The sequence below is a fragment of the Aphelocoma coerulescens genome, chromosome 8 (assembly GCF_041296385.1).
Source record: "Aphelocoma coerulescens isolate FSJ_1873_10779 chromosome 8, UR_Acoe_1.0, whole genome shotgun sequence".
Taxonomy (NCBI): domain Eukaryota; kingdom Metazoa; phylum Chordata; class Aves; order Passeriformes; family Corvidae; genus Aphelocoma; species Aphelocoma coerulescens.
Window position 1 is genome coordinate 16,402,429 of NC_091022.1, and position 27,411 is coordinate 16,429,839.

Consider the following 27,411-nt stretch of genomic DNA (forward strand, 5'->3'; position numbering starts at 1 on the left):
GGAAATGACAGTTCAGCATTACCTGCTGTCCCAGTGAGATCAGGCTAAACCCCACCCACAGTTCTGTGTGTTCACATGAAATTGCAGAAATAAATAGTAAGTATGGAAAACTTAGAGGCAAACTCTAGAAATAGTGTAACCTCCTGGACATAATTTCAACATAGGGGCATTATTTTTTTCCCCTAAAGACTGCCTGCCAGTCACTTGAATTCTTTTGGTGTTAAACTCTTACAGGTCAAGAAAAAATTCAGTGTGAAGTAGTAGCCATCAAAATAAGTGAACAGTAGGATCAGATTGCTTAGAATCTCTGCACTGTGCAGGGACAGGTCCCCATTCAGTTTTGTGCCACACTCTATTACAAATTACTCCAGGGAGAGCCAATCTACTGTGTCAGCGTTCTCAGCTGACTTTTCTGCTTTCTTTCCCCCATCAGGAAATAGGCGCAGAGGCATTACTACCATCCACTTCATAAAGGCAGTAAGGTAAGATTTGGAGACCCTAAATTTAAGAGCATCAGTTCTCTCTGAAGCAAACGAAGACAGGCAGGTACCTAAGTTTGGTGCCTAAATTTAGAAGGTGTGAATACTGCTTTCCCCTCCTCTCTTCCTTTTTCTTCTCTCTGATGTGCTAGTCCTTTTTTCTAAGCAGTTAAGAGACATGTCCAGCTGAGCTGCTCATCCCCTCTTGCACTTTGTAGAGTCCAGGTTCTCTCAAACTAGGGGGAGCAGGGTAGGACAGGGAACATCAAGATTCACAGAACCATTATTTCCCTCCTAAAACCACAACAGATGTCTCACTTTTAAGCTACTCACTGAGACTGAAAAGTGAAAATAAAGGTGAATCTTCTATGTGGACACAGCCTGTGAGGCCACAGATACATCTCATACATGTACCATGCTCCTTGTTGCTTCCTGCATCTCCCTTTAAAAGACAGGGGAGATCTAAATTTCCAGTCCTGGGTTTAGTCAGTGGCACAGCTCTGTCAGTTATGCTGCTCTAGATTTACTAAGGAACTTTTTTGTTTTGATAATTTTCGGTGAAATAAATCAGTCTCTCTTCTGCTTGTTTTAATGTAGAATTTTGCATTACCATATATAGCTTGATTTGCAAACTTTACACAGATTCCAGGTAATCTCTTCAAAAACCTGAATATGTATGGATTACATTATGACTTTCCTACTTTCCTGAAATGGTGAACATCAAATGAACCACTCTGACTCCTCTTTTTCTCTCCAAAAACTAAGAAAAATCACTAAGCATGGTCAATGGACAAAAATAATCAAATGTCAGCAGTGAAGGGCTCTGTGCTAGGAAATCCAGTATTACAGAGTGCAGTGCTTACACTGAGAGTATTTACCAGACCATGAAATGAACTTTAGTGTGAAAATAGACACAGAAGTCTTTCCATCAGCCTCTTTGGCCAGCATAAAGACTGCTTTGAATAATGTTGAGAAAATGTGACTCTCTGTATATGGTTGTTGTCTTCCCAAGATTATTTCACCACAGCTATAGAAAACTTGGTAAGAAATCCATTCTGTGACATGCAGGTATGTGTCACACATTCCTCCTTTGAGGCAGCACAGCTGCAACAGCATGAAGCAAGCTTTGATTCAAGCTTTAAACGAAGCTGTTCTTCAATTCTTTACTAAATCAATTACGTATGTCAGGGAAAAAAAAATCACCATATAAGTCTGATTTTCCCACCTCTCTCCTATTAAAAGAAACACATCATACTCTTAATTGCCCTGCTACATGTCCACGGCTGGACAGTGCTGGATGCTTTACATGGTCATGGCAATGGATTTCTGTGACTTTATGATCCTTATCATCCAAGGTGTTGATGGCTTCACCAAGTTTATGCCCTTTTCACAGAACTATTCAGAAATAAAGGCTTCTGTCCCATTTACCCTAAGCCCCAGATCCATAATGTCTCTCCACACCTGCAGCTCAGAAGTCAGTCACTACAATTTAGTGTATCTGAGATAAAGCCGAAACCACCACTGACCCAAATGTCAACTGCTCTCATCTGCTTAACTAACACAGAAGGAAAAACAGTAAGTACAGAAACAAGGCCACAAGGGAACAATCTGTCTGCCAACATAAGAGAAATGAGAAGGGGCAGAACAACACCAAAACCCAGTTAAGAGTGACATCTTTTGAAGAACAGGTAGCTGTGACAGAAATTTGCTTTAAGATAAAAAATTACATCTGGATTTGAACATTGCTAAGCAGTTAAGCTGCTACAAAGCATGCTCATAAGAAAACTACATAAAGGAACTGAATTTTTGGTACTTGAGTTGTTATCTTTATATACCAGTTAAGGCTGACAGTACTGAAAGATCCTTTTGGGATTAGTCTATAGCCTCTCTCCTACTCAAAAGTATTGGGTATATATGTATGTATTTATTTACATGTGTGTTACTCTTGTCTAATGAAGATGAAATCATTACACGTAGGTGAAGAATATCCCTTCAGAGTGTTTCCAGCATACTACAGAACTTTCTTCTGGTCTCATGGATGGAGAAATGTTATTCTGTTCTTGTAGGGCAAGGAAGAGAATGAGGGAGTTTACTACACAGCAATGAAAGAAGAGATGCAAAAATCCTGAAAGCTTACATTTTTGAGCTGCTGAGGCAGACAGTAAAAGCAGCTGAACCTTGATAAAGAGGTCTTTGAACCTGCGACCTATTCATTCTTATTACAAGATCATACATTTCCTACACACTAGGTGCTGAAGACCAAGCCTAAAAATAACTATAAAAAAAAAAAATCACACCACTAAACTGACAGGAAATGTAAAAACTTTCCAAATGAGAGCCATCAAACCTGATGAAACATGGTCATATTCCTGGTATGATGTACATTTGCAATGCCTTCTAGGTGTACTCAGTATGACAGAACTGTGAGGTAATCTTTATGCCCCAAGGTAAACGTGCATGGAACAGGATAATGGCTTGCTCAAAATCTACTAGCTAAAAATAGAAATATAGTTTACTTCCAAAATCAGAAGCAAATAGATATAAATTCACAGTTTAAGTTCCACTCAGAGTATCATACCTATTACTCAGTCTTCTATAGAAGTTTATCTTTTGGTGAGGTCTTGACCCTTCTTTCCATATGTACCAAGTAAACTTCTTCCATCATGGTACAAAAGCAATGTAATTTCTATCCAGTAATTCTTATGAATTTTGTATTAGACACACTCGGATCATAATGGGTATTTTTTTCCCCTACTGCATACTTAAAGAAATGCATAGCTGTAACTCTGCATTAAAGGTTATTCTAATTCTAAATTGTTGCTTTTACAACTTACACTGAACATAACTTCCCATTAAAATGTAAATTTGGAAAAGTCAAGCATCTCCTAAATAAAGTCTACTGCACAATGAAGCTTCCACAGCAAAGCTGCATGAGCTTCTGTGTGTGTCAGGGGTAATCTATATATTTGTCCTGATTATCATGAAGGAACTACACAGCAGTAAACTAGTTAAGTGTAGTGTTCCTTTATGGTGTCCAATTACAGAAGCAAACCAAAGGAATAAACTTTGTTTTTTTAAATGGAGTCCCTGTGTTGCAGCCCTGGTAAGGCTTACCTTAGGCTTAACTAGTGCTGGCATTTGCTGCAGACTAAGCACTGTCAGTTATAACTTTCTTCTCAAGTCTCTCAAAATACAGTGTCCTATGAACTGAGAACTATGCAATAAAAGGTATTATGGAATGATTAAGAATTACTAGTGGACTAGTTTTAAATTGCAACTTATAATCAGTTAGTTACAGAAGCTATTCCAAACACACTCAAGCCAAAATGACACAACTCTCTGAAATGAAATGACTACTGAAAGCCAAAAATTTTTAGTTATTAAAATATATTTTAAAGTCCAAATTAGTAACAACTAGAGTCCATTTAAAAATAACTTTTAAGCAAGTTCAAAGACCACCCTTTTTCTTAGAAGTAGCAAGACAAACAGGGTGTGAATCAGACATATTTGTGTACTGTTGTCACCATTCTTAAAGGTTCCTGCTCCATGCACAGGGCAACTGGAAAAATGTCAGCAGCACTGCTCTTACCATTGGAGGCTCATACGCTTTTTTCCCCCTCTTTCCCTGATCCCTGTAGACAAACTTTCAGTCAAAGTTTTCAAACCAAGAAAAACCAGACCAATCCAAATTCCTTTATACTGCTTTTAAACACTTTTCAGATGATCCATATTTTAACTTGTCTTCACACCTTAAACAACTGTAGTTACAGTCAGCTTCTTCACAAGACTTCAAAATCCTTACCAATAGGAAGGAAATGAAAAAGCAGAAATGCAAGTACTACAATTCATACTAAGTTTCATTTTTTATTTTAAAAAGTTCAAACAATTGAAGGTGTTCTTTTGTTCTCTGTGCAACTACTTCAGGTAGTAGGAGATGCTAAGATGATTATGTCATTCTGCGGGGAACAAAGGAGTGAGATCAGTAATGTTAATACAGTAATTACTTAAATACTATAATGCTATATTCATTCAATCAGCTGAATATGATCAACATCAGTAAGGTATCTGCTCTTAAATTTTTTGGCCTACCTGGAATGAAAAATGTAATCTCAATATTATGCAAAAAATACATGGCTCTTAGCTCAATTTTACATTGAGCAAAAACTGAACATAATGATTTTATTGTCGTAATTAAAAAACCCTGCTGAGTCTTAGCCATTGTAGTCACACAGAATTTTATTTTTGTACAAATTGTGATAGTAAAAATTCCTCTCAAAATTGCCGTAAACCAACCATACATTATCAGAAGATTAATGTGATAACTAAGCAGTTGGCATTTACTGTAAGTGACAAAATGATGACACTCATTTCCATACCATATATATTTCTTTACTTTAAAATGTGCTTCACACATTTTCTACTCCAGCTGATACAATCTGTAGTTACTGTACATACTTAGAAAATGCTGAAAATTAAACCCGTGGTTAACCAGTTTGGTATTAAGACACACAAAGTAGCTTAAAGTTAACTGACCATTCAAGTTCTCAGTCCATTCTAAATATTCTTGTTAAACTTTCCAGATCTTCATTTTTGAAATGCAGTTCTTCCAGTAATGTGGTCAGGAACTGTGTGTACATTGGGCTTGTCTGAGTACTCTTGAAAAGTGGAGTAGCTTGTGACAATCTGGAAAAAACCCAAACATATTTCATACAGAAAAGCAACTTTTGAGTGGCAGATGTTAAAAAGCAAAGCTTGTGAGCTCAAACAACTGTACTGAAGAAGGCAGTTTATAATGTCACATTTGATTAATTACAGTTTATAACAGACTGTATGATATACAATATGAGCTGTACCAAAATATGATTTATTAATGTGTAGTGAAACAAAAAAAATCTAATTAGAAAAAAGGAGAGTAGTTTGCCTGCTTCTAATCAGTTGTACATAGATGTTATATAATGTAGACCGATGTCAGAACGAACAAACTGCAAAATGTACAATTACACATATAAAAGGAAAGATCTCAGTCATTATTTATTTCTTTACCAAAAAAGCTCCTGAATAGTCATTCAGTAAAGGTTATATACTTGTTCACATGGCTAAATTATAAAAGAGATATAAAATTCCTCAGTTTGGAAGGGGCTACCACTATGCGGATCACCTAATAATATCTGTATGCAGATAGGTGAGCTGTTAGTTCTCATCTGCAATTTAATTTATCAGAATATATTTTTATCCTAAGGTCCTTTCTTTTTCTCCTAATTCTATTGCAAAATATTGCAAAGGTAGTAATAGCTGAATCTACTTCCTAAGCCCAAATTTTTAAAAAAAAAATCTTTAATGAACAAAATCAAGTATTAAAGCTTATGCTGAATGTTAAGAAACTTCAACACCGAACATTACTGACAAGATCACTTAACAAGACTCATATCCCAGCAAGTTACTTTGTCTCAAATACAGTGCCATTGACACCACACAAAATAGTTATTTTAGAATACATCTGTGAAATGATGTACTTTTAATAAGAAATTAAAGATAGTCTACAGCTTCCTAAAAACTTCCCAGCTCAGGAAGTCTTGAAGTGAATAACAACTGAGATCAATCTCCCTGCAGTCACTGGTATTAAGACTACCTCCACTTGAAAAAAACTGCATATAAAAGAAGATTCTTTTAACTTAAGCAAGAAGAGAGATAGAATATGAACAAAGGACCTGACAAGACATAGTAAATAAGAATCACTTAATAAAAAATAAATTTACCAAAATAATTAATGAAAAAAATTAACTTGTAATGAGTTAAAATTACTTCCCATTTCTTTCTGGATTCCATTGCAGTATGTATATTTAGCTAAATATTTCAGCTATCAAACACCGTCACTTGCTGAGAAGGACTTTCAGAGATGCTCTAAGTAAGGGGAAGGTGTGGAAAGAAATGACTTAGGCATAAACTCTGATATATATATATACACACACACACACACATATATATATATATATATATTAAAAAGAGAAGTATTCAGAGGCAGGTTTGTGATTTTTGGCCTGAGGCCACTGGGTTTTGTAATTTACTTCATGCCAGATGGGACTGAGTTGTTTCTTTCCTGGTGAGAGGTACGGGGGTTACTCTTTGGGCTGGTGAACCAGAGCGCCCCTGCCCAGGGCTGGCAGCCTGGAGGCTGGGTTTGCATTGGGACGCTTTATCAGCAGTGGAGCACAGGAAGTGCTGATAGAGGATCAGAGGAACCATTGCAGAGTGTTAGTCTGGAGACAGGGATAGCGGGAGGAAAACAAGGAGATGCATTACTACTCGTCTTCAATTCACCCTTCTCAGAATTATGCAGGTTGTATATGAAAAAAGACTGGTGGCAGAAACAGTCATGACTTCCTGAGTGCTGGGGTGAGGCAGCTGTAGCATTGTAAACCATTCTCTTGGCCATGACACAGTTTTACATGCATTTTTATCTGAATTTTCTTACTCCTGCCATGGGCTTAAGAGGATGTTAAGAGGACATTATTTTTCAAAAACAGCAGAAAGCTTGTGAAGTTTTAAGGAATACTCTAAAACCAAAATATTTATTACCATGAATGAAGCTCACATGCTTTTTTTTTTGGAACTGCAGTTGGTGGTATTACATAGTTTCATGAATTACAAACATGTCCTAAATGTCAGACCTTGTTGAAGACACACTGTTTAAAGAGTAACTATTATAGCTTACACCAAGAAAGAAACAAAAAGGTATTGGTATTTTCAGAGAAATTGCCAGGCATTAAATATTGAGAAAGAAATAGAAGTTAAAAAGAAGTTTTAGCGATGGATGAATTTTTTTTCTTACCTGAACTTTGTTTTAAAACTAATTAAGCTACTAATTATCTGATAGCAAGAGACTAAATCAACAATTAATTTCAGAGAGGCATGTGCGAGTTTTTAGCAATTAGTTAAAAGTTGCATCTTGATGGGACAACATGTTCAATATTTATGAATATATGTACAAACACTTTTCCCTTGGAAAACTGTGTCCTTTTGACCTTCAAATGATGCTTTAACTTGTCATTTGAAAAGCAGTTATCATTGAGTACTTTTCTACTTTCAGGTGGCTGTTGAAGCAGATGCAGAAGCTTTTGTCTAGAAAAGGCACAAGCACAAGTTGCTGGTTTGCATGGAGTAGTAAGTTACATGCTCTAAGTAACACTAGTCCAATGTATATTTGAGGTACTGCACAACAGAGTATTGAGGGACTGTTTAACTGAATTAAGCCTTAATTGTATGCAAACAAGCCAAACAGCATTCACTATCAGTATCTTCAAGTCACAGAAAATTACAATGATCCTATCTCTCAAGAAACTATGATGACTAATTCAATTTAATGATACACAGGATTTCAGTTCAGAGATTGTGGAATTCCCTTCAAAGTCTGCAGTGTCTTCAAAAGATGTAGAAAATAAACAGGACATGGGATACTTGGGACCACAATAATAACAACTGGCAAATGTAACAATGAGAAGAAAATAAAAATTTTGCTTTTCTGTTACCTCTTTCACGTGTTGCAACATTAATTGGGAACAAACTTTTACGAATAAAGTCAAATAAAAATAAGAAAAGCTAAAGGATTAAGTGATTTTAAAATAACCACCTAGAGAAGTACACAAATGTAAATGTTACAGTCCAAAATTACACACCCATTCTTCAAAGGCTTGCCGTCAGCAGAGCCACTAAAAGGAAATGTTTATGCTCAGATCATGGAAAAGTAGTATATCAGACTTGATGAGAGTGTCGTTTCCTGCACACCCACTTACACCATATGGTAAACAGGCATTCGTAACGTTTAAAAAGTATTAAAAATGTCAAACTGTATCTGATTGATAAAATTTGTATTTGCTGGCTATTCCACATATGTTACATGTTCAAGAAAAAAACCCCACAAAAGTGAAATTCATGTGAAGAATAATCAATTATTATCAAGCTATTACAGGACATCTGGCTACCACAAAATCTTTACATAGTTTCAGTGCTTCAGCTCAAGACCCAAGCTTCCTATGAATCAGCTGCCTTACAAAAATATTTGGCAAGTATATTTAGGAATTAAACCTGAATTATTTTTAGGAGTAAGTTTCATTAATTGATATGGTAGTGTGTGCAACTCATTCTTAGATCTATGCATACATTAATGAAGACAGCTGATTACATTGAGAAAAGATAAAATTTTTATGTAATTAAAAGGATTAATTGGTATTTCCTATCCAAGGGTGTGAATATTCTCTCTAAAAACCCAAACTAGTTGTCCAGTACCATCCTTCTCTCAGCTACTGGGTCTCAGGGAAAGCTTTCTGGACTTTCTGTTTTAGATGAATTCTGTGATTCCCTTTGAAAAAGTTAAAATTTCCAAAGCCACCACTGTGTTACCAGTCAGTTACAGCTCTCTGAAATAGACACCTGAAAACAGGGGTAAAAACACAACCACATAAGAGTTGGGTTCTTTTTCATTACCCAAAATTGGTCACTTAAAATTATACATAAATTGTTGAGAATTTGAGTGCACATATCATGGAAAGCACTTGTATATTCATGAAGAAAAACCAGATGCTAATTCTCAGAAGACTAATAATAAGCTCCTCCTAGAAAAAACATAGCATTGCCAGTCTTCCTCATTGTTTTCTAATGGTAGAAGCTTAAAAAAAATAAAAGCCACTGGTTGTGGCAGAAACCATATATCTAAACACAATTTTTTGAGTCCCTTACCTTGTTTGACATCCTTGGAATTTGAACAAGAACAGAATTATAAAAGAGAATGATGGAACAGGCAAGCACTACCTCTCTTCCCAGAGTAAGCTTTGGAAAATAAGGTATCTTTCTGCCAGTTATAGGTATTTAAGCACTGTGAATAAGACTCTTAACACAACCATCATAACATAAGGGTTGGGTTTTTTTATTCTTTGTTTCTTTCTACCTTTCGTTCTAGTCACTTAATTTTTTAGGATCATCGTAACCAGGATGATTGATAACTAGTTTTCTGTCAGAATGATAGAGCTGAACCAATGAATGATCACAAAAGTTTCCTTAACACTTGTTTCAGAACACAGAAATGAAGCAAGAGCTGGTAGCACTACAGGCAGCATTTTTTTCCTCCTTCCTCAACAAAAACACAGACACAGACTACTGCATATGTGCTACAAGGGTGCCAACAAATCTCTGATCAAGACTCTTGCTCCAGCTATAACCCTGCAGATAACCATACCATTGTACTGGGTTCTACTGCATCAACACAGAAGGGCTGGGGTGTTTTGGGTTTTTTTTAAACACTCCAAAGATATTTTGCACTACTCTTATGTTACACATTTGATGGGCTTAGCAACACAATAACAATGTTACTAATCAGAAATGCCTTTCTTTCAATATAGCAGTTCTATAGAGTACACTTTTAGATTTCATTTTAGTTATGTTCCTTTTAAGGAAGTCTCCAACACAACTGGTTAACAAAAGCAATTGTTTTGTTTAAGACAACTGGCTAGACCGAGTCAATCCAACAAGTGTTACACATCAGCAATAAACCTCAGTGACTTAGATCTGCATTGCAGCCCATAGACCATCTGCCTGCACATACAACTGCAGTGCTGCTGAGCATCAATCACCTACAATAGTGCTTCCGTTGAGGAGGTGAACACAAACACTTGCTGCATTTATCCATTTCATTTCATGCCCAAAGGCACTCAGACATTTGGACCAGAGTAAGTTGAAAGCTTCACTGTAATTCAGCATGTTCTTCACAATATATTGACTGCTTACTCAGTTTGAGGTAGAACCTCTCACTTCCAGTTATCTTACTAGATACAGTACACTTGTCTAGGGAGTGCAATTTTGTTAGTAAAGTATCTTAAATCCCGAAGTATGATGCATCCATCAGGCCAAAGTTAGTATTGGACAGAAAGCTGATCTGAAGAACAACATGAGTGTAGCTGTAAGATAAAGCTGCAACACCAGGGAGATTAAAAAAAAATATTAACTTTGGTGTAATTAGGTGGTTACACTTAATTACTATGTTTAAACATATGCTCAGAAATTAGAAAATACAACAGCCTCAACTTACATAATTTAGCTGTTATGTTCACAGTTTCAGTGAAAAAAACCCCAAACCCCGACTTGTTTCTTATAGATTTAGTTTGAGCATGATTTTAAAAACTCAACATTAAAAAAACCCAAACCCTTAAAAGCAAAAGGCTGTCTCCAGAGTGAACATTTTTCCATTAGAACCCATTAATATTTGACAGACAATCTTGAACTGGAAGCATCTAACTTACAAACAAGATGCAAAAGTATTTAAATATATCTTTGGAATTGAGTCTTTTAAATTAAACTGTACTTGTACTGGAAAAAAGTAATTATGATCAGTGTCACTTGCAACTCTGAAATTAAAGCAGTCTCTAGTTTGGGGCCTTTTGTTACCATATCCAATAGGTCAAAGAGGAAACAGACATTCAGGGGCAGTTTTCTGTAATCTCCTCCAATATATTACTGTATTATATTAATGAAAGATAAAACACTCTCAAGCCCACAATATTGAACAGCAACAACTGACAGAAATAAACAGACAATTTTCTTACTGAGCTAAAAAAGCCACTTCTGGTCTAGTTTTAAATATAGCCTGAAGATCCCATTCTCATCATAAAGACGAGAATTTTGTAACTGAAGTGCAACTTATGTTTTATTTATTATTTAACTTCCTTTCATTATTGTGTACTGACTTGTCCACAGAATCCAGCACAGGCACTTTAATCCTCTGATGGCAAAAGAAACTAAATTATTCATGCTTTAAAATTTTTGTCCACTACATTTAAATCAATGCTACCAACAGTGATTCGAAATCAATGGCTGGAATTCCTCTATAATCCAAGTATACAGCAAAAATTAAGGTTCATTCAAAAGTTAACTTTGTTAATTGTTTCCACTACCTTCATTTTTTCCTGTGCAGCTTCTACAAGTCTCTGCAATAAATATGTTCTTTGATATGTGTTTATGCATAGAGTTACACAAAATATATTTTTTTCTTCAAGTTCACCTTCTACACACATTTTTCATATAGTTGTTGTCCAGACGTAAGTCAACTTCCATTCCCTTTTAGTGGGGCCAACATTTCACTTGTGGTGTAGCCAGATGGATACTACTAACAGTAAAAGGACAGCCTTTTTACAGTAGCAGGGGTTATCTAAGCATTTGACAGAAGTGCTTGCTATCAACTGAAAAAAAAAAGACAATGGATCTGCTTTTCTTTCTTTCCTTCTTACCCCCACCCTCTCCCTCGCAATGAGTTATTTGTATCGAAACAGGCAACTGACAAGTCAGAGAACAGGCTGGGGCACACCTAAAGCTGCAGCAGCCCAGACCCCACTGCTTCCTAGGACAGTGGTCAGGGAGTCGGGCAGGCCCTTGGGCACAGGCTGTGCAGCACAGCTCCCTCGTGTCACACCATGCCCTCCTCACATGGGCTTCGGAAGCCCAGTGCACATCTGCAAAATACTTTGCAGGCTCTACTCTGACATTCCATACGACCAGTCATTTCTTTTCTTTCCCTTCATAGGAGAGTTCAGCTTTTGTTTTTCCATTAAGCTCCATATGGAAATTTTGAAGGCATTTATATGTTTTAACTAAACTATGCAGGAGAGAAGAGTCAAGGCAACAGACTTAGAGCTACTTTATCAGGTACAGAAATTGTTCATTTAAAATGGATTTAAGAAAATGCACATGTTCTGGATCTTTGGGTTTTTTTTAACCTAACAAACAAACAATTCACATGAATATCAGGATGCATTTTTTATGCCACTTTCTTCCTCTCCCTTGAAAGTTAAGGATCACTCAATCAGCTGCTAGTTGTTATTTATAACAAACAGCTGTGTAACTACAAAGATCCTGCAATGAAAAAAATTTATAGTAATGTTGCACTGATACAAAAAGACACAGAAGAGGAAAAAACTCAAATTCAGACTGTCCTCAAAATATTAACTTCTGTAAGATAGATGACCGTTGACTTTTAATGAAGGACAAGTAAAAAACTTTCTCATATATAAAAAATTTCTATCATTAGGCCAGTAATTAATTTTACAGGCAAATAAGAGGTCTAATGCAAAGGAACACCCAAAGTAAGTCTAAAAATCAAGAATGTGTTCAAAGAACTCATGGTGACATTTCATCAAATGGTGTGAAAATTCAGTACAGCCATTTGGTGCTATTTGTGTCAGATCTGCACATTGTATACTTGCAGGCAACATGCCTTAGAATGTACATTCTATGTACAAATAACTGCAAAAAAAATTAAAATGCCTCAGAAATTAGCTAAACACCTCGAACTTTCAGTTCACATAACTTATACTATTTTGCCACAACATAATTAATAATACAACTCTTCTCAGAAAGTAACTAGAAAATGGCATTTCTCAGTATTCTCATATTTCACCTCCCTGTAACTGACCAGCAGCACATAAACACAACAGCAACAATTTCTATTCAGTTGAGACAAAATTTAGAAGTCTATTGCTTTGTACAACTATTCTAACCTTTGCAATTGCTCACCACTGGGTTTTCTCACACAGTATCACTCCCACAATGTTCCTTCTGAGCAAGTGTCTTGATCTTATGTATGCACACACAGAATAAAGTCAGTTCCCTCATCAGTTGTCCGGGAAAGGAACTACACATTCCAGAACATTCAGCAGGTGGAAAATGGCATCACATTGCCTGCAAGCATTTGCTAGCATTATGCTGATCCTGTAACAGAAAGCAACTGGCTTCATTAGGTACTCTGGGGTTGTTGTTTTTAACCCAGGCTTAGCCTGTCTAATGAGAAAGATGACAGTCAATATTCTGGAAATATTTTGCTATTACAATAGGAGTAACAAAAATTCCAGGACCCGTGACTCCTTTAAAGCCACAATAATAATATGCAATGGTTCTACCTGCCTCCTGTTATAGTGATATTTAAGAACTCTATTTCCAAAGACTACCAAGACAGCCATCAACACAAATATCACACAGGTCTGGCAAAAAACAATTACTTGGGCAATTATATGCAAAACAACGCTTCCAGATTTAACAGTGGACTAGAAGGACCTTGAGCCAGACACAAAGACTAAGGAAGCACCAAAACTAGCTCAATAACATCTACAACTTCTTATCTAGAGTTCGTTTCTACAAAATCTAGGGAATTAAGACTATGTTTCACTATTTTGTACAACAGATATGACTGCAGGATGATTTTCTAAAAAACAAATGGAGTGTGGTACACATGTCTACATTACCATATTCCAAAAGATGACTACAACATTATTTCACAGACACAAAGCTTTAGAACATCTGTAATAATGTGTGCCATTTAAAGCCCTTGCATTCATATAGGGATTTGTTCCATTAACTTTCAATTATCAGCATAATGCCAAGGCAAAAAAAAGTTCACAATATGAACCCAGAAGAAATCACTATCAGCTGTTTCTCCCGAACAAATCTAAGTTTCTTATGTACACATTTCAAGGACAGGCTTTGTTTAAAGTGCTCCATTCATTTGAAGCCTGTTTCCTGCTAACCAGCTGACAGATCAAAGGTACTTCTCAGTTTGATTCCCACTTCCCCCTCTTCTTTAACTTAGCCAAAATTTTAAATTTAGTACATTTAAAATTGATCCTCTCATCCTTTTCAGTCTTCTTCCTTTTTTTTATGGTCCACAAGGCATTCCTGTGACATCTCTCAAATACTGGAATCTATGCCACTGAAGTATTTGGATTACCTAGCTAGCTACATGAAATTAAGCACAGGTATAAGTCTTGGATTAAAGAACGCTAAAATGTAAGCTTTTGAGAACCTGAACCTCTTAAGTACTTTGTAAAATACACACCTTTGTATCAATTATTGTGCACATACACTGGAAAAATTTAATACCTAAAAGATGACTTTATATTCAAACCTGATATATTTTATGAATTAAACATTGTTATATCTATATCCATTTTTGCAAGTGCTGAAATTCATTCCTCCATATATGGATACTCCTATCAGTTCATTACCTTAGGGATATGTAAGAAGAAAAAAAAATTCAAGAAAGACAGAATAAAATATACTGACTTACAGTAAGTTAAAACAGCTACAATGTAATGTGCTTAGGTAAATAATGCCAATACTTGACTGTGCTCAGTTACTAGAGAAACAATGATCATAAAATTGATCATAGTTTATTTTCACAACTTTTTAATATTGTAACTTGATTACAGTCCAGTATACAGATCAAGCACCTGGAATAATGCATCTGAGTAAAGAGACATGCTAGGAATAGCCTTGCTTACACCATGTCCAAATTTTTTTTATTCAGAAGTTAAAGGTAACAACCTCAACACTTTTCTACTTACCTTTTCCAGTTTTGAAAAGAAATGCCAGTGTGGTTTTGGACCTCTCAAAATGAGATTCTTAGAAATCCCCAGAAGTTATGGATTCTTAAGCATCTTTTCCCAGAAATAACAGCACACAGGTTTAAAAACAAACAAAACAAAACAACTCCAAACCCTTTTCCTGCTTAATTGTTTTATTTCCAAATCTATTACTGGTTTGATGATCTCCAGTAAATCACTTTTCTGCCCTTAATCTCAATCTTACCAGCTCTTCAGCAGAAGAGCACTATTAACACTGATTTGTGAAAGTACACGGAACTAAACATATGCCTAAAACCAGAATACATGATGAGGTTTGGAGCAAATATGAAGACCCAGACAAATCTCAACCATTCTTTAACTTTTTAAAAACCCTAACACCTCATCTCAGAACTACTGAGTTTTATGATTAATTAATTAAATCTATTCAGTGTCTTAAGATGTTCAGATGGACAGAGGGTGGAAGAGAGAGCGAAATATGCATTTCTGTGGAACACAGGGTATAAGTGGGGTATACATCAAAATGAAACATGCTGGCATCTCAATCCTCTAAACAACCAAGTACCTGAAGTTTTTGCACTGATGCTGGTTTTGCATCTATAGTATGCAATTATACATACACACTTTGCAGTTTCTGTATTAAGCTCCCACATACTGGTTGGTTATGTTTGCTACCAGTCAATTAAAGCACACTTTTCTTCTTGGGGAAGAATTGGAAGTGAACATGTACTGCTGCAGACATGATTGTTCTCAATTCTTTTTATTGTGCCAGGCAAAGTTTTATGAAGGTATGATTATGTTTACTTATACAACATTCTGGTTAATTGACTGGTTGCAGTCTTCTTATCCCAAGTATTTATTTTAATTACACACATGTAAAAAGAGCCACCTGCCCTGATACTAAATTCACTGGCTTGAATTGTCTGTAAATTCTGAGAGCTTTATCATAGCCCACTGCCTAGAGAAACACTTTATACATCATCTACTTTTTCTGTTATAGTGGTTCCAGAAGAGTTAAGGAACACAGTACTTCTGCTTTGGGACAATTTAGTTCAGTGCTGAAGAAGAATAGTTCACACCATTCAGCCTACTAGAGGTACCATTATGACTATCTGCATGGAACCAAACACATTAATCCAGAATTAATGCTAAAATTCTGCTGGTACAAAATACCTGGGGGTCATACAACAGGAAGCTGTACTGGCCTTTCCAGTGATGTGCATCTCTACATTTTTCTTGGTTCAGAAATAAGTCAAATTAACACAGATTTTTGTCTTACAATGAAGTTTCTGTTAGTCAAAACCACTGCTTATATGTCATATCCCCACTAAAGTAGGCTGTTCTTTACAAAGTTAACAAAGATAAAATTAAAACTCTGAATATAAAAGATTCAAGTGTGTGCCAGTCATGTTTTTCTTTTAACAGATGGGTAATGTTTCATGATAAAAAAATGTTTGCATTGAATGTATTAAGATTAATTATTAATAAGGAAGCAAGAATATTTTCATAGGGCTATAGCCGCAGGATTCAGTTGCAACATGAACATTTCAGTTTGCTTAGTGGATGAAGTTAAAATACATTTAGTTTAAAACTAAGTTTATGGCAGCTGGTAACAGTGTGAATTACTAATGTCTTACTTGCAGCATTAGTTCAGAGCTATATTACTACTATATTACTATATAGTTCAGTCTATATTGCTACTACTGTACAACTTTTTCTGTACAACTATTCTATACAACTGTACTACTTATGACATGACTTCCATTAAGCAAAACACTGATTATGGAAGGGAGAAAAACATGACATTATGAAAGAAATCTTCTAAATGTATATCTTTTAAACAAACAAAATTTAAAACAGTGCTCTCTCTGGGAAATGTTTCCATCTGCTTGATCATAGTTGTGGCATAAAGTTCAATGGGACATGAACTCCACTGACCAAGTCAGCTCCCCAATGAGTCAACATGCTGAAGCAGCCTTCTGAAAGCCAGCATGCTATGTCTCAGAACTTCAAACACAAGTAGCAACAACTCACTCACACAAAAGGCTAAAATGAAGTGTCAGAAGAAAGTCCTTTCCCCACCACCATACTCTTAATTCACAAGTATATCTGGAATATAAAGTTGCCAACAGACTGAAGCAGAAGATCCCAAATGATGTTTCACATGAAAGCATTTCTAGAGTCTAACAAAAAGATTTGTCAGAACATAACCATGAAGGATAATTTTTAGCTGGTGATGCACTTTGCACACCAGCTCTGCTGGTTGTGCATGTCAGTCTGAATGTCCACATATACAGCCGGGATCACACAGATTTCTCTCTCTTGGAGGGATTTCCAAGTCACTTGTAAGACAGCCATGCCCTTGCACTGGGAAGCAGAGCTGGCAGGTACAGAGATGACAGCTTTCTGAGTCAATCTGCCTAACTCCATGCAGCAGAAGTCCAGGACACAGCATGTGCTAAGGCTCCACTCCTGCTGATGAAGCCAAGCACCAGCACTGTAAAGAGGAATTAATTATCCTGGACTCAAAGAGTTTGTGCTGGACATAAATTAAAGTTACACAGCACATCCCTATGTCCCATTTAGAAGGCTACCCATGAGACTACCAGAATGGAAAAGACTGCAGCTGTATGGGCTGCAATGAAATTCACAGTGTCACTTCCTGTGTAACATCACTGCAGCAACAGTGGGGGATTTTTGTTCCAGGAGAAACACCTTCTTGGAAACTGTTTTCTTCTACTTTCTCCCCTATGAAAGATGAAGATATTTAATTGATTTTAAAGTTGGCACTGACTAATCCCACAATTAACAACACTGAAATCCTTCACAGTGCTGTTCTGTGTATGTTTCCTAAATAATACTGGAACATGCCAGAAACAACTAAGATAATACTGATCATGTCCACAATATGCCAAATAAGCAGCTTCAAGTTTGCTTAGAAAGTGCTGATAAGTAAGCAAACTTAATAGAAAAACTGCTTAACAGACTTAAGAACTGCTTAACAGAAAATCTATTTGAATTCACACTTACCAAATGACAGCCTAAAATTAAGAGAAAAAGGGAAGAAGATATTTTTTAATGTGTAAAGACAAAGTTGCCTTTTCTCTATTTCACACAATAATAAAACTCTACAGATAGACACAACACTATAACCGCATTCAAATGCTTTTATAAAAAGACTCTTTGGATTCTTGGTCCTCCAAGCTTAGCTCTGTTTCAAAATGGGAAATAATTATATTTCTAGCTTAATGATAAATGATTTTTCTCAGCTGAAACCCAGAACCAAACTTCCATCATCAGACATACTAAATAAAAGATCATCCAGCTGACTTGTATGTGGTTTCAGTAGGAAAAAAGAGTCACTCTGCAAGTCTGATTCATATCCTATATGTATTTGTACACTAGATTCATACATTTCAAACATTCAGACGCTTTCAGATAAGAACACAGTAGTGATATCAGAAACATCTAAATTCCTCTTAAAATAATTTAGAAATGTCAGTGCTGAGCAATCGATGTGCTCTCGTGTGCAGAGGAGTAAAAACACATACTTCAATCCAAGATTCTCCAGTTCCTGAACTGTTATCTCCAAGAGAGTAAACCTCTAGAGTACATCTCCACATGACACATTTATCTAAAGTGGCTGCACACATATAATGATGGCTTTTGTTTAGTGATCATGGTCATTTTGAGTTTGTTTAAATACTGCAGCCAAATGCTTATAAACTAATCCCAGAACATTTTGAAATGCTTCAAAGCTTTTAGCGGGGGAACCTCTTGCATAGGCTTTGTAGATGAAGCTGACCACAGTTCACTGGAACCAGCCAGCTCAGATAAGTAAGATGAAAGCAGACATTTCCTGAAAATATCTTGAAAGCTTTCCATTAGTCTGTGCCAGGGGTATACACTAAAAACAGAAAGTGCCCATGCTTGTATAGCAACCAATCTTCCCACTGTTTTCTCCGTTCTTTCTTGAACTACTGTATTTATATCTATTTATCTGCTTCATTTGATATCTTGCAAAGTTCTTTGGGGGAAAAAGATGCAACTTCTGCATTCTAGTTTACAATACATTATACAGCAGCTCTTACTAGAAGAAAAAATTTTACTTAACGTAAACAATGTAACAGGAAGAAACCAAAATCTACCAATGCCAAAATTACTACAAGTTACAAATAATCAAGAAATTTGAACTACAGATAATTTTTAAGAGTCACCCACTCCATGACAGGCATGAATACCACTGTTTGAACATAAATCGCTGGCTGTCAAAGTGTACTCTAACAAGGTCGATTCAGCACTGCTGAATGTGCTATATTCATAGGAGTGCCTCAGGCTAGATTTTCAATAAAGGCAGAGACAGGCTGTGTTCATATTTTATACAATAATTTGACTGAATAAGTCCAATTGTTCACTAGGAACATGAAATACTCCACTGCTGAAATCTCCAACATTTTATACTTTTAAATATGTCACACTGTCCAGTTCCAGGCACTTTGTTTCAACGAATGAGAAGCCCAGGTTTATTTAGTAGTCAGTAGAGTCAAGAGCACATAGTACTATCAGCAGCTCTTCAAGGACCTGCAGACTATGAAGTGAGCCTAGGGTCTAATTTAATCACCAAAATTAGGCATTAATGATATCCATCATGGTGTATCCTACAAAGAGTTAATATGCACACTCAAGCAAAGAGGACAGCATGATCATACCATAATACACTAGAATTCAACACAGCAGTAATGGTAACAGTTATTCTGTCCAGTACCTTATCACGAAAAGGGTTGGGGCACTCTGAAATTGCACTGTGAAGTTAAGTACACCAAGTCCTCAGCACACACTAGCCATATATGTTTGAGAAGGAAGTGGTGAGCCACAACACTGATGCACAAAATAGAGTGCAAGCAAAGTCCAACAGTTGCTACTTGAAACAGAGCAACCTTGCCCCCTTTAATGCAAAACAAAAAATACTTTGAGGTGTATTTTGAAACCCATGTTCACTCTGCTTTCTGTAGTCCCTGCACCCTGGGATACCTGTAGTATGGTCTGGCACCCACCTGGAAAGAGGAAGCATTATCCTCTACCAGGGTGTTGCTCATGCAGCTTTACTGCTTAGTGTTGGTAGTAAAATGGTCATCCTATGTCTGAAACCAGGTCAAGACATGTGAATAAATGTTGTAAAAGTGTGACTGAAGCTACTGAAGATCCACTGTGACTCAGGCCCCACACAACTCTATGATCTAAATGACATTAGATGTGCTACAATGTGCACAATGTCTCAGTACAGCTAAGGGAGAAGACTTAAATAGGGCATTAATTCTTTTTATAAGAAATATTAGCAATATATGACAGTTCCTTGGGAGACTGAAGGAGCTGAGGAAGGGCCTGAGTGAGGACCTGTCTGTGAGGGGTTGTCCAGGTCCTTGGTAGCCTTTCCCTGCACAGTCCTGGCTTCCACTAAGTATTCAAGCTTGATTCGAATTTTCAAATAATTAAATGTTCTACTTTAATCTTTCTGGAAATGATGCAACATGCATCATCTTACAAGAGGAATCTAATACTCATTCTATCCCACCTACATTCTTCCACATTCTCTCCTAAGAGGCAGCTGAGAGAAGTTGTTCAAAATCTCAACATCATGAGCTTGCAAGAACCTTACAATAAACAGAAATCAGCAGAGGTTTTATTTATGATCTCACTAATATTATAACTAAAATCTAATCTATTTTATGATAAAACATAATTAATTTCTTTAGGGATGGACCTTTAGTAAGCAAAGGTAAAAAGAGACTTGGTTCTCTGCTTATACTGACTGCTACCAGGACTGCCTACTACTTGTAAAACGTTTTAAAGCAGCTGTAAAACAATCACTACTTATGTAAACATTTAGAGCTCATCATATGCAGAGATCGGCTACATATTTTAACTTCTGATCAAAAAGAAACACCATTTCCTCAACTGTACAGAAACTACTTGAAAAATTCATAAGATCTGTTTCACAAATTACCAATTCAACCATAAGAATATATAGTAAAAATGACAAAAGATTTGTTCTTATAGTTGATAAAAAATTTATGCCAAGGCATTCAAGTAAAGTTACTTTCTGTGTTCTGATTTAATGAATCATTTGAGTGGTATCTGGCGGGGTGACACAGATGTAAGGCTCGCTGAAGCCTGCTCTAATGCCTGCTGGTACCGTCTTCCTTGGGACAGCAAAGCCAGAACAATGTGTCAGACTGAAGTAATATCAAGGAAAGTAAGTGCAGTGCTGGGCATGCCATGAGGCTGGCCCACAGTACTTCCTGACCTGTGAATGTCTGTAAGTACTTCTCTGTCCTACAGGCTCCAGTGACCCAGGAAGCCCAAAAGAAGCAGCAGCAGTGTGGTAATGAACAGACTCTGGAATAAAGATTTTTGCAATCTCATAATTCAAGCTCAAGACATACAAAGACTGTTTGGTGGTTTAACCCTAATGGAAGGCAGAGCCTGACACTGTGAAACCACCAGTGATTTCTTAACCATTAACATTAGTTCAGCTTTTAATACACATTTCTGTCTGTTTAACACACTGCGAAGTTTGTGTCTTTAACTTCAGAAATGTACATGAATTGGCAAAATACAAATTAAGGAACTCACTTGATGCATATGAATGCAGCTTTTATACACCATGCTTCTGTGTAGAAGTTTACTGAAAGACACTGTAATACAATCAGGCTTCCCATTAGGGAAATCATTGTAAAGAATTTAATTCCACAGTAAGTAAAACAAAGATAAGGAGGACTGTAGTATTGTAATCTTAAGAAACAAAGCTAATCCTCACAAAAATAAAATACTGGGTCCCAGTATTCCTTGGGAGTTGCTAAAAGAGATTTCCCCGCTAAAAGAGATTTCCCCTCTAAAAGAAGTTTGCTAGAATACTTATACTATTTAGAAGCACACATATACTTATAGAAATAATTTGACTTCAATCATAAAAGTGAAACGTTTTAAGAAATTAGAAGCAAAATGAGAAATGAAAAGCTTAACAGTTATGCCAAATCCAAATAATGTAACAGATGTGTCATTTTGTCCTAATGTCAGAGAGGGGAAGAATGTCTGTCAGCAGCAAATGGAAGAGGGTGAATTATACTCCTACTTCATCCTGCAAAGCCTCTTTAAAACCCCCTAAAACTTAGCTTTTCTTTTTTTTAACGTACGTTTGTCCCTCATTAACATTTGATGCAAGGGGGACAATCCTGTTTTGTCAATTTAGTACATTTGCATGAAAAAAAAAATTCTGTTTATTTCACAGTTAGTTTCATGAAATCTTTCTCTTATCTGAAAATTAAATCTTGTTCCAATAAGCTAATTAAGACAGTAGCACATAAGAATATATGACATTTAAGGGTACTTACACAGACAGCAAAACAATAGCAATTAGAGTCCATTCAGGCATTTTGTGAATAATATTTCTGTTTGTTAACCTGAAAAATAATTTTTTAAAAAGTCAGTACATTTCAGAGTAAAAGTAAGCATACTTTAACAGCTGAATTTTAATCCTACCATTAATACACTGAGTTATAATGAAGCAATTACAGCTGTATCTGAGCAATTTACCAACTCTCAAGCTTCTGTCATCCTCTAATGGAGGAATTGCAGAATTTCCAATGTCTCCTTTTTCTATATGAAAGTGGGATGGGGAAGACTGAACAGAAGGTATTTCTTTAAAATTGCTCACAAATAGTCCTGGCTGCTATGAGGCCCCAGCTCTCACTCATACCCACTGGGAAATTCTCCAGAACTGCACATGTGTTTCTGAAAAGATGGACCTTCTTACACTTAGTTTCCCTCCTGCTGGCTTCAGATCTAGATTTGCTGTAAAAGCTGATGTGGAAACAGACTGAATTTTATACGGTAGCAGTGACAATCCTCTGATGATTCTTGTTTTTAAAATGGAAATCCAGAATTCTAACTTACACAATGGGAGCCAGAGCAAATATAAGAGCCATAGAAATATAAATGAGGTGTGAATAAAAAAACACATGGGTGTTCAAGAAAAGTGCTGCTGCACTGAATATCAACTGACCCTTTTGGCTGAACTGCCTCGTAAAACAGATCTGCTTTAAGTCAAGTACTAATCTGTGTTAAAACAATTCATCTGTGAATTGCTGTCTCAATTTAGGCATGACCCATGGTGTTCAAAACAAGGAATTTCATGGAAAAGTCAGTCAAAAATGAAGCTGTGGCTATGCAGGCACCCAAAAGAGCCAGCAGAATTAATTTTATTCAGGAAGATGGCACCATCCAACAGATAAACTGAGGGGCAAGTGCCTCCCTATGTTTGCTTCCTTCCTGCTTTCAGTTTCCCTTCCATGAAGTCTTGTACAAATTCAATCCAGAATGAAGATACCCTGTCACTCATACCCACTCCTACAGGCACTGGTGAAGATAGTTAATTTTAAGCACGCTCCTATCTGGAAACAAATTCAAATCCAGGGTTTGCTTCCCCAGTAAGATGACTTTTTTCTAAAAAAAAAAAAAATTACTTCGGGCAAGTATATAGTTACCCAAAAACAAACAAACAAACAAAAAAGCTGAAATTTGAGAAAGCAGAAATATTTGTACTTGTCATTGTTAAAATTCAAATTCTATTAACTATTTCCCCAAAATTATATTCAAAATGGTGATTAAAAATGTAGTTATGAGTAAGATCTTTTATAGTATCTGTTTGCATTTCTCTATTTCAGAAAGATATTAAAAATTCATAAAATAAATTTGTAACGATCAAAGCAATATTATCTCATATTTCTCCTCAAATCTTTAAGTCTTGAAACCAAAATCTGATTTTGAAGCAATTATCACTCAAATAGTGTCTCAACAATCTGAGTTTTGTTCAATTATGAAAGGAAAAACAGTGTTTTGCACTACATACACAGGAATTGTCACATCAAACCAAAACCAACAGTTCTGGCAAATACTGATTATATTTGTTATTAAAAGATTCATGTTTAGCAATTATTATTTGAAATAGCTAATGAATTTAGCTTGCAACAAAGTTTGTACCTGGTAAACTGTTACATTTTTCTGGCTACAGAACAAGAGACAAAACAAAGGCAGAACATCTTGACTCAACACTGATGACAGTGATAAACACTACCAAGAAATGCCTGATGGAATCATCTTGACAGGCAATTCATACGTAACATTCCAGTTAATCTGTTATGATGAGACACAATGAAAGAGACAGCTCCAAGCCACCTGGGGAAACTCTGTCAAATAGAGAAAGCAGCTTTATTTCAATGCTTTACAAGGAGTTGGTATTGATTAGAGCACAGGAAGGTGTCATTCTCGTACACAAACTGAGAGATGCAGTTATTTGTGTCAATTAACTCTTATTCAATGTTAGTATTGATTGGCAAGGTCTGAACACTAGTCATTGCCATCAATATGCTATTTCTGAAGGAGGTAGTCAAAAGACACAGATAACCAGCAGGACACAGCAATATGGATCTGCTGCTATACTACTGTCACTGCACTGGATGAACAGTCAGGCCTCTGGAACTGAGTAACCTTTCAGTACAACACCTGTCCTAAAACACTTGTGCAGCTGGAAAAAAAAACCATTTCAGGCAGATCAGAGTAAAGCAAGCAACCTACAGGTGTGAAGCCTTAAATAATAAGGAGCAGTGGAAGGGCAGTCACTTTCACAAACAAGCTCTGGGTCAACACCAAGGCCTCTGAAGAGCAAAGCTTTCAGAAAACAGGGAACTGCAGGGAAACTGTAAAAATGGTTCATTAGTTCTTTGTCTTGCCTCTAGCCAAAATGTTTACTTCAGAACAATCCATGAAAGAGGTCACTAGATTTCTGTCATAAACATAAAATGTGGAAGTGTTAAAACTGTACAAAAGTTTGAGTTTTGTGGTGAAATCTGTTCTGTTCAGGAGTTTGGCCAAATTCTCCCTCACCTACCTAGAGAAAGAAAACAATATGCAACTTCCCAAAATGGACTGTGCCTACTTTCTTGGCCTGCGTAGGGCAGACATGTAAGCTAGGCAAGTTGGATGATCCCAAATAGTGTGGGTTGCTTAGCTGCTGGTTTGTGGGTCTTGTGGTTCACTCCAGCAAGACACGCTGCAGCCATCCAGCAGGACCCACGCAGTTTTCACACTCTGTGAAGGAGCCTGACTGAGCACATGGATCCAAGTGGCAGAAGCTTCCAGGATAAAGGACTAAAGAGTAAGATGCATAAAACTTCCATCTCAGATGACCTCCTGATAACTGATTAGTGCCCAGCCTGCAAAAGAAGGGAACTCCAATAGGGAAATTGGAGGAATCCACAGTAAATAAAACCAGTAAACCCAGCATCTTTGCAAACGCAGCAGCCTTTCCTTCCAGCATCCACATTTGCAGGTGTGGGTATATATAACTGCAGTTCAAGAATCTGCCCATTCCATAAATCAGGAAATTGACTTCATGGGATTAGGATGCAAAGTTTTGACTTTAGGGAACCTTAGCTACCTCTATTTTTTCCAAAACTTGCACTAAGATGAGTGAAGTTTAATCCAGGGTGGCACGGGCAAATATGGAAGCATCTATTGTTTTTCTTTAGGTTTCAGCTAGACCAATTTAACCATAAAAGACAGCTTCTCTACCTCCTGAAAAACAGCAACACATTTATGTACTGTAATATCATTTAGTTTGATGACAACCAGCAAAAATAAGCTACTATTTAACTTCAGGCTTCCTTTGAGAAAAGCCTATTTACTTGAGAAAAAGTCATTAACATCTTGATACTCCCCTATTTCCACACAGAGCTTTGTCTACAACCAAGTACTACTGATTGGCTTGAAACCCCGAACTTAAAATTTCACTTAACAACGGTAACAGGTAAAATAGGTATTAATAAGTACATATACAAGATAACATGCATTCATGACATATACTTAAAAACTAAAAGACTGTCTTGGACACATGATAAAACAAACTTGTGACAAAAAGTCTTGAACACATCTCACATCTGATTCATTGGTAGAGTTCAATGTCAACGATAAGCTCCATAATGGGAATTAAAATACTTGCAACCATAAAATACAGAAGGAATCCTATTTTCATAATTAAATATTATGCCTTAAAAAAACCCAACCACACATTTAAAACCATTTATCCTCAATTTATATATAAGAAGCTAATTTTCACTTGATCTTTTAACAAAGTGCCCCTCCACACTCTGGAGAATTATTTGACATCTCAGTTTTCGTAACAAAAGCTTACAGGCACTGAGGGACTTTGTTTGGGAAGAGCTCTAACCATTCTAAAATGTCTCTTGAGATCTCTCTAGTGTGTTTCTTAGTAGTGGTGATTGAATAAAATGCTGCCCAAAGGAGGCTGAACTGCAAGCGTTCCTTTAAAAACCAATGGAGCTGAAAATCGTTGTTGCTTAGTTCACCACATGCTCTTTTACCCTTCTTCAGCTAAGCTCTACTACAGCCATGTGTTTTATCTACTACCCTCTTTGGCAAGCTCTTCAGCCTGAAATATCTTCAGTACCAAAAGCAGGAACGAGCGTGAGCATTTATCAATGCTCCTCCATTGTCATTAAGCATTTGAACAACATTAACAAAGAAAGTAACATTTGAATTTCTATACCCTGTAAATACAAACACCATTTAAAATTTATCCCAAGTCTCCCTGCCAAAGCATTCAATCCAAAACTTAAGAGACTACTCCTAATAAATAAACTTAAACCTACACACCAAACTGGAGATTCAAGTCTACGCCTTCATCTCAATATCCACGAGCTAGCTCTTGTGTATCAACAGACCTTTCATATCAGTAATGCAAGAAGAAGAAAGGGAAGCAATAAAAACCTTTGGGCCCTATTTCCTGTATTTTTGTATTTAACTATAAGTGACAAAAAAACTCCAGTTATTTTGAGATATATATTATATTAAGGCATTTTGTCTTTAACCATCCCCCATCCAAAATCCTGAATTTCCAAGCAACTGATCTGGAATCTTCACAGTAAGAGAACACCAAGAACTCGCTACCATTACCTTCAACTTACTTCCTAACAGAAGTAAAACAAAAATAAAAAATAAATTCACAAAGTGTCATCTAAGAGATCAAAACAGATTAGGGGAAACCTTTAAATTATGACAAACTACTGCTACATGAACCAGGTATTGGGTCAAAGTCCAAATAAATTTGATTTGGTTCCATTTTGTACACCCACAGATGTGTGTGTCTGTGTGTGTGTATATATATATACACACATTATTATATATATATATATATGTTTTAGAAGTCTATTTTGGTTTCAAGTCTCATTTACTATAAACCACTGTGAAAAATTTATATTCATACCCCACTGTCTTTGAATAGCAAAAATTATTTAAAACAGAAGTTCTGTTTTTGAGAACCTCCAGGCCTTCTTACATCATCAATCATAGAAAAGTCATTTGAAAGACACCAAAGGTAGTTTCTCCAGTTTTATCAATCCATAAGCTAAAGTGACTATTAAGCATTTAAACTGCAGAGCAACGAAACTGTTTTAAGACAC

General features: G+C 36.3%; 1 protein-coding gene across 1 annotated transcript in view; it reads right to left on the reverse strand.

Annotated features, from left to right (window-relative positions):
* Positions 1-3,849: 3,849 nt before the first annotated feature.
* RPAP2 (RNA polymerase II associated protein 2) overlaps positions 3,850-27,411 on the reverse strand; it is a 35,947-nt gene continuing 12,385 nt past the window's right edge. Inside the window, exons 11-13 of the mRNA XM_069022777.1 lie at positions 22,267-22,335; positions 5,013-5,162; positions 3,850-4,435 (exon numbers count right to left, since the gene is read on the reverse strand). Coding sequence (XP_068878878.1) covers positions 5,024-5,162; positions 22,267-22,335 — 208 coding nt within the window. The 3' untranslated portion in view covers positions 3,850-4,435; positions 5,013-5,023. The remainder of the gene's footprint in view (positions 4,436-5,012; positions 5,163-22,266; positions 22,336-27,411) is intronic.